General features: G+C 39.1%; 1 protein-coding gene across 10 annotated transcripts in view; it reads left to right on the plus strand.

Annotated features, from left to right (window-relative positions):
- POT1 (protection of telomeres 1) overlaps positions 1-13,758 on the plus strand; it is a 138,922-nt gene that overhangs the window by 105,018 nt on the left and 20,146 nt on the right. For all 10 annotated transcript variants that reach the window (XR_008308063.1, XM_053253347.1, XM_053253351.1 and 7 more), the window contains 5 exons: positions 4,773-4,936; positions 6,423-6,499; positions 8,726-8,767; positions 9,663-9,819; positions 12,373-12,575. Coding sequence is in view for 9 of the 10 variants with exons in the window: in XM_053253347.1 (XP_053109322.1) it covers positions 4,773-4,936; positions 6,423-6,499; positions 8,726-8,767; positions 9,663-9,819; positions 12,373-12,575 (643 nt within the window). In the remaining variant the exon portion in view is untranslated. The remainder of the gene's footprint in view (positions 1-4,772; positions 4,937-6,422; positions 6,500-8,725; positions 8,768-9,662; positions 9,820-12,372; positions 12,576-13,758) is intronic.

Consider the following 13,758-nt stretch of genomic DNA (forward strand, 5'->3'; position numbering starts at 1 on the left):
AATGAAAAGTCTGTGTCACAGTAATCTCATCTAATGGATATTAAACAGTTTTGGTACAAATTGGTGATTTTTTTAAAAAAAACAACACCCCAAAATCTGATTTTTAATTTAAATCAGATTTTTAAAAATTGATTTTAAAAAACCATAACCTAGTCAAAGATATCATCATGAATATTGATAATAATTATATCCTATGAACATGTTAAAAGCAGTATAGGGGGATGAGAGATAACAGACATGATCAATCCTATTCTGAAAGAGCCAGCATAGCATAGTGGTTAGAGTGTTGGACTAGGACCAGGAAGACCCAAGTCTGAATCCCCATTCAACCATGAAACTCACTGGGTGACTCTAGGCCAGTCATGTGTCTCTCAAGCTAACATATCTCACAGGGTTGTTGTGACGATAAAAATAACTGTACACTGCTCTGTGCTCCTCAAAAGAAGAGCGGGATACAAGTGTAAAAATAAAAAATAAAATAAAAAATAAAGTGGTGTGCATGCAGTACATGCACATAGTCAAGTCCTTCCTCCCCACCACAAGTGAGGAGAAGAAAGTCAATGAATGAATAGAGGATTTAGTGGGATGCAGTAGATCTTAGCAAGGAGGAGGAGTCTGGATATAAATGCACAGGATCAGGAGGGAAGGGTAATAGAAAGTGAACAGAACATATTCGTGCAGCCCTGAGGAAACCTTTTCCGAATATATCCTCCATTGTAGAAGGGAAACTCCTATCATGGCAGCAGACCGTAAAAGAGACCCAGTTTGGGAATATTTTTTTGAAGTTCCTGTACCTGTGCGTGGGTAAGAAAGGCATGCATGCAAACAGTGTAACAACAACAACAAGGCCTGGTTGCCTGAACAAAACACCATATTAGAAGTGTGTACCTACCTTCTAAAAATAAAACCTACATCGGTCTCTAAATATGTATTAAGGTTATATTATACCACAAGAATATACTCTTATAGAAAATGATGATGATTAAATAGAATCTTTTTGATCAGTAATTTAAATTGTGATTTAAATCATTACAACTGAGTCTTCTGTGAAATGATTTAATTGATTAGATTTAAATCAAATCAACCCGGATATTAAAGGAAGCACCAAATATGTTTGAGAAGTAAATCTGACACACGTACTTGGCCCCAGGATTGATAGGAAATGGGGATATCTTAACTCAGAACATCAGGAGGATAATAAAGCTCCAGAACCTATCTGGGACAGCTCGTTCTGCTACCAAAACCAACCAGATCTCCTGAAACCGTCTTCCACTTTCTCAGGCTTTTTCAGGCTTTTTTCTGTCACTTTTTCAGGAAGAAAAGGATGAGAGAGAGGAGCTCCCCTCAAGGATAATAGCTGTCTCAGGGATAATATTAGCTTTAAAGAAGTTAAAAATAATGCACTGTCTTGACATACAGTAGAACCTCGTTAATTGCGGATTCACTATTAACAATTTTGCATGTCCATGGTTGGGTAAAATACCTGACCTTGGTATACTCTGGCGGCGGGGAGGTTTAAAAAAGGCTTAGATCTGCATATCTGTGGTTTGGGGGTGGCTGGGAATGACCATTTTGACACAGGGAACCATTTTATGGCTCATTTTTTAAAGGGGGGCAAAAATGGTGATTTTCAGCCAATTTTCAACTATTGGAGGCATTGCTTGACTACTGGGAACCCATGGAGCATGGTAGCCCCCTCCCCCCCATTTGTAGGGCTTTTTACCCTCTTTTAAAAAATTGGGCAAAAGAGCGTGAATTTGGGCTGATTGCTTTCTCCTGAGGGTGGGGCATTACTGGACTGCTGGGGGCCTGTGGAGTACATTAGGTCACCCTTTCTCCATCTTTCTAGGGCCTTTTAGCCCTGTTTTTAAAAGAAAAACATCAAAAAAATATGGTGATTTTCAGCCAGTTTTCCTTTTGTGAAACCTAACCTCCACGATCCCATTTCACCAATAATCCAGTATTCATGGTTTCCATCTCAGTGGTAGTAGTGGAGAATGGAACCCCCACAAATACTGAGGTTCTCTTGTAATTCCAGGGGACTGTTTGTGTTGGCAACTCTCTACATTCCTTATATAGAAAAATAAGCTAAATATGTCAATATAGGCACAAATTTTACTCTCTCTCTTCCCATATAAGTTTATGGGGAGCCAAACTGATGAACATGCAAATATTTTATAGTGTAATCTCAAGCATTTGTTATCTTCTATTAATATTTATCCAGTTTCCAAATATAGCTAAGCCCTATACTAAAACAAAATGGAGTGTGTATTACAGATTTTCAGATTTACTTATTTATGAAATATTAATATGGTTCATTCACGTACATTTTCCAAGCTGGGTTACAATTAAAAACATACATCTACAATACTAGCAGTTAAAATTGGCAGCTAAAAATTAAAACACCTAAAAGGCCTGGCAAAATTGAAAAGTAGTCTTCTCTTGGTGCCAGAAAGATAAGGTTTCATAAACAGGGGTGTTACACTTGAAAAGGCCCTCTCTCTGGTCACCACCTCATACACCTCCGATGGTGAGGCACTCAGAGAAGAGCTTCTGAAAACTGTCTTAGCACACGGGCAGGTTGATAAAGGAGCAAGTGTTAACTTCAGACAACTGGGTTTCAAGCCATTTAAGCATGCTAGCACTTTAAGTTGTCTTTAAAAATCTACTGGAAGCCACTGTAGTTCATTAAACACTGACTGGCAAGATGTGTTCCCAGTGTACAGTCCTAGCTAGTACTCTAGCAGCTGCATTTTGGACCAGCTCTACTTCCCAAGCAGTTTTCAAAGGCAACCTCATGTGGAGTGCATTAAGTCAGTCCTGGAAGTTACCCGTATGGGAAGTTACTAGGAAGATACTAGCTACCTTTGACTATGAGAGGCTGCAGTTAATGCACCAACAAAAGCTGGTAAAAGGCATTTACAATACTTTACTGATCTTCCAAGCATGTTTTACGTGTCTTATAATATTTGCTTTGTTGTAAAGCTGCTTTGCTGTAAAGCAGAACAAACAGACGTAGCAGCTTGGCCAAGTGAGTTATCATTAAGGCAATGGAACGATTGTGATCTGGCTTGCTGACAAAATAAAGTTGTATACATGAACTGAATTAAAACTGAGAGGGCTGTTTGAAACATAACCCAGTACAATATGCCGCAGATCTCACTATTATATCTCTAATCCTTTCTGTTTGCCTCTAGTTGTGAGATTGCCTCCAAAGTACTAGTTTGTTAGTTTTTTCCACTTGTGCGGGGCGGGGGTGGTGGCTCTAGTCTCTTTCTAATCCATCCAACAATTTCAGAAACCCCTTTATCACACTTCAAGTTATTGGACTGATGTAGCCAGTAGTGGTGATCTGGTAGCAGTTACTACCCAGGTTAGAGAGTGAAGGGAAGGAGGTTTCTCTCTTTTTTTCCTAGTGCTTGGTGTGCTGGGTATAGTTCTAAATCCCACAAGTATCCCCTGGGAAACCTTGGAAAAATATTTCCCAGAAGCTACTTCAGCCTACTCTGACACTCCATAGCAGTATGCTCCACCCCATTCTCTCACCAATGCTTTTTAACTCTACAGGAAACCACTGGATGAGGTCATCAGGGAATTTGGTGCTGGCTGTTATCACCCAAATCTATTTATCCTTCTCATCAACATCATGAAATGATGTTAGCTCCTTAAATGCCTGCCTACATGCAGTAATGGGCTGGATGAGGGAGAATAAACTGAAGCTGAATCCAAGCAAGACGAAGGTGCTCATTGTTTGGGGTCATAATCTTCAAGATGAGATAGAACTTCCTGTTGGACCACTGCAAAGTGCTCTCTGTAGGGCTGCATTTGTACGTTGTTTGGAAACTTCACTTAGTTCAAAATGCAGCAGCCAGATTGGTCTCTGGTGTATCTCGGAGATACCACATTATGCTTGTTCTTAAACAGTTGCACTGGCTGCCTCTATGTTTCCAAGCAAAGTACAAAGTGCTGGTTATTACCTTTTAAAGCTCTGAATGGTTTAGGTCTGGAGTACCTGTGAGAGTGCCTTTCTTTACAAGATCCCCATCACTTGTTGAGATCATCAGGAGGGATCCATCTTTGGGTGCCACCAGTTCATCTGGGATACGGCCTCCTCTGTTGTGCCCTAGGTTTTGGAACGCACTCCCCATCAGTATTCCCTCTAAGATGTGCACACACTCACACGGTTTTTGATGTCCGCTCAGTTAATTTTAGCTCCTGCTCAGGTTGAATCAGGAAGGCCCCACTCTGAATACACATGCACACACGCTGCCTTGTTACTGCCACTTAGAACAAAACTCATTCTGCACACAGATGAAAAACATTTGAGAGAACAGTGCTTCCCATGGATATAAGAGAATATTTGTAATTGTAATCTACTTTTAATTGGTTCCTGATTTAATTGTTATGTATTTCTGGTGTAAACCACCCTGAGTCATTTTGGGAAGGGTGGTTTATAAATCAAACAAACAAGCAAGAAGAGAAGAAGAGAGAACTTCCTCTCTCTGAAGCTTGTTGCCACCACAAAACCCAAATCACAGCAGAGCTATGAGGGGAAGGAGAAGGTGGTTGGAGGCTCAAAGGAGAACAAATTCAGGTTGGCTCAGAAATGAGTTGAACTGCCTTCCAGTTTCCAGAGAAGTAACTCAGCTTATTTCTAAGCCAAACTGATGTGACCTGCGAGAGGGTGTGCCCATCATTAATCATCTTTAATTTAGCAGAATTTTAGTCCTGTTAGTTCTGCATTTTGAGACATGATTTTGTATACTTTTAAGGTTGGAAGCTTTATCAGAATGTACAGTTTGCATGCAAAAATCCAAAGTCCTGAAGGGAAGCCTGATGTTTCATACGTACAGTTTCATCTCCATGGTGGCACAGGATATGGCCGCGGGATTTCAGTCCTGCCAGAAAACCATACAGATGTCAAGGAGCTAAAGGTGTGAGTAAATAATTATGACAACTGTTATTTGGGAAAAGTGAGGGAAAGAAATCATAGTACTAATATTCAGCCTTTCCTTCCCAAGTATTGGGGGAAAGCAGTCAGATTAAGAATATGCAGATTCTGAAATCTTGTAAATGTGATACATCCCTCAAAAACAAATGCTAAATTCTCAGATTCTGCATGGATTAGTGAAGGAGGCTGGAATTCTGGCTGGTGCAGTGTAGCAGCTAAGAGATTGAACTACAAGTCAGGGGTCCCTAGAACAAATCTCACCTCTACTGTGAACTCGTAAGATGACTTTAGGCAAGTCATGCTCTTTCAGCATTGCCCGTGCCCCAACCCCGCAGTTTAGGAATAATATTAAGGGTGATTGAAACAACAACAACAACAAGGTTTTGTATGTAAAGTGCTTTTAATACTGTATGTACCTGAATCCAAGATGAGTTTTTTTCTTCAATGTTAGGAATTGGGAGGTGGGAGGCATCTTAAATTCAGAGTTCTCTTCCTTTTGGGTAAATATACGTATAAATTGTATTTAACCTCTGTTTTTAAGGGGCTCATCTTAAATTCAGAGTCACCTTATCTTATAGTTTGGTAAATACGGTACTTTAAAACACTATATACGTCTTAATTTTTTTCATTATTCTAATAACCCAGCATACCTAAGAGCTTCCATGCTCCAAGTGGAATTGAGCTGAATTCAGGGTGTGGTTTTCCCTAGGAAGATAATGGCATTTTCATTTGTGGGTATTGTCCTCTTAGATTCTTGAAAGCATGCAGAGTTTCAGCTAGAAAAGAACACAAGATGGCACCAAAAGAACCTCCAGTGCAGTTTAGCTAGGTTAAACCAGAACATGTCCCAAAGCAGATATGTTATACAGAAGCTATTCAGTAATAATATTGAAGATTGAATATTTATTTTAGACTAAATAATATTTATTTTAGACTTTTAATAATTTAATGAAAAATTTAAGAATGCCTTAGGTTTAATTAATCTATAAGTTGCAGCTAACACTGGAACAGTACATTTCATACACCAATATGTTCAACTCAAGGCAAACATTACAGTAATCTGGGGTATATAATGTATTGCATTGCTTCATACCTCTTTTGCTTATTTCAGACTCTCGCATCGCAAAACTGAAGTTCCCTCATTTTAGAACACTCTGGCTTCTTAGTACTCTTGTATCCTAGACATGGCTATTCCAAAGAGTTTTGGATTTGTGAAACTTAGTTTGGTAGCCCTAATATGGCAGTATTTGTACGCAAATATAGGGGTGAGACTGGTACTGCAGTGTGATCAGCGTTTTCCATTAAGGAAAGTTGCCCCTTCACAGGGATACTTGAATTGCAATGAGATGTGCAACTCTTGGCTTTGATTGGGATTAGCCCACATGCCATCTGCCTTTTTCACAGCCTACCAGGATATATACCTGAGCTTCTATTTATTCACTTTAGTGTTTGTTTGCTTTTTCACTTTCAGATTCTTGGACTCTGTAGACTTGGCAGAATTTTCAGAAAACCCTTCTTCTCCAGAAGATGAAAACACTTACTTTACATGTAAGATTTTTTTTTTAAAGTTTCTGTCCTTTTCACTTGGCAGAGATATGGCTCCTCGTGTTATTTTTATAGGAATAACTTTAATTTTTTTAATCTTTAATTCAAACTAAGGTGATGGCATCCACAGTTTCCTTTTCCTTCCAGAACAAGAACAGCTCCTCCTGAATTATTCAAGAGAAAGAGTCCTTGTTTGGGAAGAAGGGAAACTGTGGATGCCACCCAATATATTCCAGAGATCCTAGAAATGTCTCCGTATAAACCATAAACTATTGGCTTATCTTTTTGGTCTCATTACACATACAACCTTGGTAAGAGCAGCCTAACTGGACAAGCAAATTTTGCTTCCTGAATTTTGTGCACAACGTTGCTCTCTATCATCTCAAATAAGAAAAATATCCTGAGGATGTATGCAGCCTGTATAAAATTCAGACTAAATAAATATTGTGTTTTAAAACTTAGTGACTGATAGCCAGCACGGTGTTAGGGTGGAGAGGACTTCCTGCTCCTTTCCAAAAGTACTTTTTGGCTTCCAGGAATATTTTCCTATGGGTCGCACAGCAGCAAAAATCTCCATTTTCTCTGCATGTCCTTTGCTGCTCATCAACACATTGGCTGAGCTCCAAAGGAACCTCTCTGCAAGAGCACAGCCTTGGCCTCACCTTCCTAGTGCTCTGCTAGATATAAGCCAGTATCAGATTATTTGAGACTGTATCAGGTTATTGAGGAAAATGTTGCATTTTTCTGTGAACTGAAATAGATAATTTACATATGAAGTATAGCTAATAAAATTAAAAAGAAGCAAGCAGAAATGGCATAGCAGAAATATGCGAAGCAGAAATACCCATACTCCTAGATGTTGTTTACTGCTCATACACTTTGCTTGGAAGTTGTTTACTGTTCAAACATTTTACTTTATATGTTCTTTACTGCTCAAACATGTCAGATTTTGTTCAACTGTTTTACATCTTGTCATCTTTTAAGGCAAAATATTTCAGTATTTAGTTGGTTATTAATTATATTTGTATACCTCCCCAAACGTCCATTTCTGGCCAGTTCACAGCAACACAAAACAAATTAAAACAGGAACTAAAACCTCAAAACAGTTTAAAACTACAGAGAAGGCCTGTCCCTGTGTAGCCACCAGACGAGTCAGTGGCAACTGCAGACAAATCTCTCTGGATGATCTAAAAGGGCAGTGGGGCTCATAGTAAAGAAGATCAGCACCATGTATTTTGCCCAGAAATGTATTGGTAGCCAGTGTAGTTCTATTGTGGAGCTCTGTCTATACCATGTAGCTCCATCTACACTTGGTAGCCAGTGTAGCTCTATTGGTAGCCAGTGTAGCTCTATCCAGTGACCAACCTGGCTGCCACAATCTGCACCAGATGACAATGTGGAAATCACAGGAGTCCCCACCCACACAACTGCCTGATCAGAGTAAAAGACCACATCAAACATGTGTTCAACAACATGTGTTGGTCTTGAGGCTGCTTTGGATAGGACCATAGTTGTCATGGCCACTATAAATTCCTGAGCCACCCCGGACAAATTGGTCTCAAAGTGAACATTGAAGTCACACACCACCATAAGCTTGAGAGACTCCAACCCCAAGACCAAGTCTGTCAGCTCAGTTAGAGACTCTGTTGGACAGTGGGGTGATGGGTATACCAACAAAACTCCCATTCTTTCCCTGGTCCCCAAACCTAAGTACACACTTCCGATATGGCCAGACACTTTGACAGAGATCTTGGTAAGGGAGATGTTATTCTTATAGACCACAGCCACTCCACCTTCCCTGCCCACTTCCTCTCACCTGTTCCTCAACAGAATACCCTGGACAAGAGTGGGCCACCAGCCTCCCCAATCATGTCTCTGTGATACATACCTCGTCAGCCCCCTCATCCATAACCAGATCATGATTTCTGATTTATTCTGGACCGACCTGGCATTACAAAAGTGTAAGGTGAGCCTCTGTGGGAGATTGACACTGCTCCCCAAGGCCAAAGGGCTGACAGGACGGTCGGAAGGGGAAACAGCCATTAAATTTCTGATTACCTTTCCTCTGTAATAGCCTGCTGACCTGCCAAAAATAATTCTATTCAAATAAGTTTTCACATTCATGATGGTATATTTGTATCTACTTCTGTTCTATGCTTTGTTTCGTATGAAAATGGTGATATGTGACGCAAAATTAATTCCCCTTTTCTGGGTTTTCCCCCTCCTAAGTAGGATCCTGTTTAGAGAGGTGCCAACAGCTGTCTGTTACAGGTAGGAATCTAATATTTAAATGTATAGACATGAATTCATAAAATACATTCATCTTTTTAACTGCTACCTGTGAAGGAAGTTATCTAAAAATCCATTTTTTGAGCTTTAATAGCATTTCATGCATGCATGTGAGAATTTACCTTTTCTTTAATTTCACTGCCTGTCAGGCCAGCAAAGACAGAGTGGAAGTACTTCTAAGTAACCCTGCCCGCTGTTACACTACCTGACTGGTAAAGAGCAAGATGCATCTGCAGATTTTTAAAATGTCTCTTCAAAAACCTTGAGAACATAAAATGTGTATTCTAGACATCACTCAACAGCCTTAGGATAAATTCAGATAGTTGGACAAATTAGCAAAGCATTTTTTAAACTCTGGTGATAAGCTTCCCATTCACTTTGGGTAGCACCCACGCAGAGGGACCTTTTTAGATTTTGGCACATCTCAAAGTTGGAGTACCAGAAGTGGTGATTCTCTTTATTTAGCAGCGAGAGAGCAACTGGCCCTGTCCAACCCCAGCACAGCATCCATCCAGTGGCTGTTGCTGGTGTCTATCTTATGTTTCTTTTTTATATTGTGAGCCCTTTGGGCACAGGAAACCATTTCCTGTCTATCTATCTATCTATCTATGTAAAACGACTTTGGGGACTTCTGTTGAAAAGTGGTATATAAATATTCGTCATGTTCATGTTGTAGATGTTCCCCATTTGCACATATACGGGCTTGTGGAAGAGGTTGTGTAACTGATTATACTAATGCAAGAACTAGAGTGGAACAGGAGAATTTCCATGTGGTCAACACTACAAGGACAGCATTTAACTAACACAAGATTAGTCTGGATGCCACCCTTAAATTTGCTCACACCTAAATATTTCTTGGTATTTTGATCCTTTACAGTGCTAACAGATCACCAGCATTTTGATGTGACAGCCCTGAGTACTATTTTGAACAGCACAATTCCTCAGCAATATCGCATCAGAGCTAAATTGAAAGCATTTGAACCTAAGAAGCTCCATCAGTCGGTTAAACTTCATTGTCCTCAGTGCAGTTCCTTGTAAGTGTCTTGATATATTTTCTTATAATCTGTTCATACTGTTTTAGAGATCTTATTGTATGTATGTATGTATGTATTTAATAAATTTGTATACTGCCCACTACCAAAGTCTCTAGGTAGTTTACAGCATAAAACAAACCAAGAATGAAACAAACCAAGCATTTAACAGTTAAAACATAAAAATCAGATTAAAATATCCATAAAAACACCAACTAACTCAAAAGCTTGGCTGAAGAGATGTGTCTTCAGTCGTTTCCTAAAAGCCAACAGAGATGGAGCAGCTCTAATCTCAGCAGAAAGTGCATTCCACGGTCCTGGGGCAACTACAGAGAAGGCATGCCTTTGAGTCACCACCAGCCGGTGGCATCCTCAGATGAACCTGCCCTGAAGATCTTAATAGGCAGCAGAATTCTCTTAAATACCATGGGCCCAAGCCATTAAGGGCTTTATAGCTAATAACCAGTACCTTGTGTTTTGCCCAGAAATCTATTGGTAGTCAGTGTAGATCTTTTAGAATCAAAGTAATATGGTCTCTTCAGGATGTCCTAGAGACCAATCTGGCAGCAGCATTCTGCACCAGTTGCCACTTCCGGGCTATGTACAAAGGGCGCTCCATGAAGAGTACATTGCAGTAGTCAAGCCTGGAGGTTACCAGCATGCAAACCACTGTTTTAAGGTCACTCAGTTCCAGGAAATGGCACAGTTAGAGAACCAGTTGAAGCTGATAAAAAGTACTCCTGGCCGCCACCTCGACCTGAGGTATCAGAGAAAGGGTTAGGTCCAGAAGTACTCCCAAACTGCGAACCTATTCTTTCTGGGGGAGTATAACTCCATCCAGAACAGGCAGATCTGTCCTCTTTCTGAACTGCGGCTTCCTGCAGTGACCACTTAGGAACATAGGAAGCTGCCATATACAGAGTCAGACCATTGGTCTGTCTAGCTCAGTATTGTCTACACAGACTGGCAGTGGTTTCTCCAAGGCTGCAGGCAGAAATTTCTCTCAGCCCTATCTTGGAGAAGCCAGGGAGGGAACTTAAAACCTTGTCTCCATCCCCTGAGGGGAATATCTTACAGCGCTCACATGTGGTCTCCCATTCAAATGCAACCAGGGCAGACTCTGCTTTGCTAATGGGACAAGTCATGCTTGTTACCACAAGTCACAAACTGAAACTGATCCAATATAACCACACAAGAGGAGTTACTGGATACCCCGCTAAAGACTCTGCACCAACAATGGAATCCAGGTTGGCTCGAATACAAGAGATTTTGTCCAAAGAATATGTATGTATGTTTAACATATTTTTATACCACCCAAAACTTTCATGTTTGGGCAGTTTGCAACAAAATAAAAACAAAAAGTAAAACATTAGTTAACAAGAACAACAAGAAATCTAAAAACAACATTTTAAAATTTTTAAACAATATTTTAAAACAACATTAAAACAATTTTCAGAACATATTTACATATCTTATTTACAGAGCATAGTTTTTTAACTTCAGCTGGATGTTTGGATCACTTGCATCTTAGGATGTACTGTAGGTCAAGTACCTATTATTTTATTATCATATGTTGTACCCTAAAAAGTGCTGAAGTGTCTTTCTAGATAAAGAACAGAGCATCAGAGCACTCCTGCAAATGCACTGCTGCTAAGTGTAAAAGATAGTGTATAGGCTTGTTCATTATTAATCGGCATTTAATTGCACCTTTGTAACTTATGTTATTGTCATCTACTCTGAGAATGTTTTGCTTCATTGTGTGCACCACACAATGTGCACCACATGTCTAAAATGTTAGGCAGGTGATGCTCACACACACTTCAAGATGCTCCATCCTTCCATAATTCTCAGAGAGATACTTCATGTACACATATACTATCTGTATCTATGGGCTTGACTTCTGAATTACCATACTTGCCAGCAAAAATGCCTGAGTGCATACATTTTAAAAAAGTTAATTTTCGCCACCTGCAGCGCTTACGCTGATGTGGCACTTACATGTGGGTTTTTTCCCTCTCCTCCGCAAAATCCATGTACCGAATTTCCGGAACATTTTGAATTTTAGGCACCATTTTCATTTAGTTCCGTTTAGTTTAGTTCCATTTTGCTGTGGCATTTAAGGAGATACGTTTCTGCTGGGTTTTTAAAAATCTGTCAACCATTTTTCTTTAGCACGGCGTTTACGGCAATGCGGCATTTCTGCCAAAAAATATGGTACTTGGTTTAGAGCAACTGCATGTATTAATAAATCAAAGAAAAGAAGATTAATAGTCTAGTTTTTCCAATATTCTTTTCTACCACTTTTACCAATGCAAATGAAATGATTATCACTTAGTTTATAAAAATGTAAGCTGTCTAGTCCAATTTCTTTATATTTAGTGTCCCTTATACTTCAGTATTATGTAGCATCAAAATGCTCAATTGCTGCAGCATGCTTTTGCCAATTATCTTGTGTCAAACATGCATGTGTGCAAATGTCTGGCTATTGTAATCAGATATTTCAACCCTGTTTTGAACAGGCTGGTGATGTTCACTGTAGGCTGTAATTGATTGCAGGCAAGAAGTTCCAGATGGGGCTGAGCTTGATTCAGTTTTACAAGAGGCTTCAGCTGTACTTCCAAATCCAGATTTACAGAGTACATCCTTCTACGAGTCTGTGGTGTGGGATACCGAAAACCAGGGACGACATATAGCTGTTCATTTTGTAAAACACAATGAATTGCTTCAAAAGCCAGAAGACAGTTTGATTCTGATAGAAGGTTGGCTAATTAAATTATATATAATATATTTGATAGTACATTGGAGTAATGGGCCATCATCCGAAGGCATCTATTTACTTACAGCTGTTACCCTGTAAATATACCTCTCATCTGATTCCACTAAGCCAGCAACACTTTTTGAATGAAAATGTTTGTGACATTTCTGCTTGGTTTTTTAAAATTCCAAATCCCTATTCACTGTGAATATCCCAGTGTAAATATGCACAGAGGGGTTGCTCCTTTTTCTTTGTGTGGAAATTCACTGTAAGCACAGTAGAATAGCAGGAAATTGAGTGACCTCAGTATATGTGAATGTATTAGAACCCACAGGACCATGCGCATGGGGTATCTATTTAAAAACAAGGGAAAATATTTGTTTTGATTTGTGTTCAAAAATATGTATAGCTATACTTACATACTTTAAAATATTCTTATTTTTACGTAGTATGCATATACCTTCATTCTATTGCAAAATGCTTAGTTCTGTTTATTTGGCAAAACATAAAAGGAAAAACTTTAGGGAGCACTCAGTCATGGGTGTCCTTGACTTGATAATCTGAATGAACTTAAATTTAAACATCAGAAGAGGAACTGGAGACAGAGAATCCTGGATAAAGAATTATTATGAAAATGTGAATGAGATTCTAAATCTTAAATCAGAAACTTTATTTTTTACAAATCTATACAATTTAGCTTTGATTGCGTCTTTATTGGAATCTCTTTAAGAAGTCCACAGTTGTCCTAGCTAAATAAAACAGTACTGAAATGTTTCTCTATTGCAAATGTACTTTTAACTTAGCCATCCTCTGGATGTCAGTGTTCTCACACAGATAAAATTGCACCAAAAAGTAGACCAACCATTCATAATGGAAAACAAGGATTATTAAGGCACTTTCTATGTAAGTTTATTTAGCTAATTGGAGGGGGCTCTGTGATTAATTGATTAATTCTTCATACATTTTTTGCCAGACAGAATCTTTTTCTTTTTCCCTTTTCCTTCTTATTGTTATAGAGCCACATATTTCATGTATGTTTGGGACATAAGCTGCACTGAAATGAATGCCAGTTTCACAGAAAGATGGGTTGATCCCATTTGTTGCATGAAACTTCTTTTTTAAATTATTTATTATTTTATATCTCGCTCTTCCTCCAAGTTGCCCAGAGCGGTGTATTATATACTTAT

The sequence above is a fragment of the Hemicordylus capensis genome, chromosome 5, assembly GCF_027244095.1.
Source record: "Hemicordylus capensis ecotype Gifberg chromosome 5, rHemCap1.1.pri, whole genome shotgun sequence".
NCBI classification, from domain to species: domain Eukaryota; kingdom Metazoa; phylum Chordata; class Lepidosauria; order Squamata; family Cordylidae; genus Hemicordylus; species Hemicordylus capensis.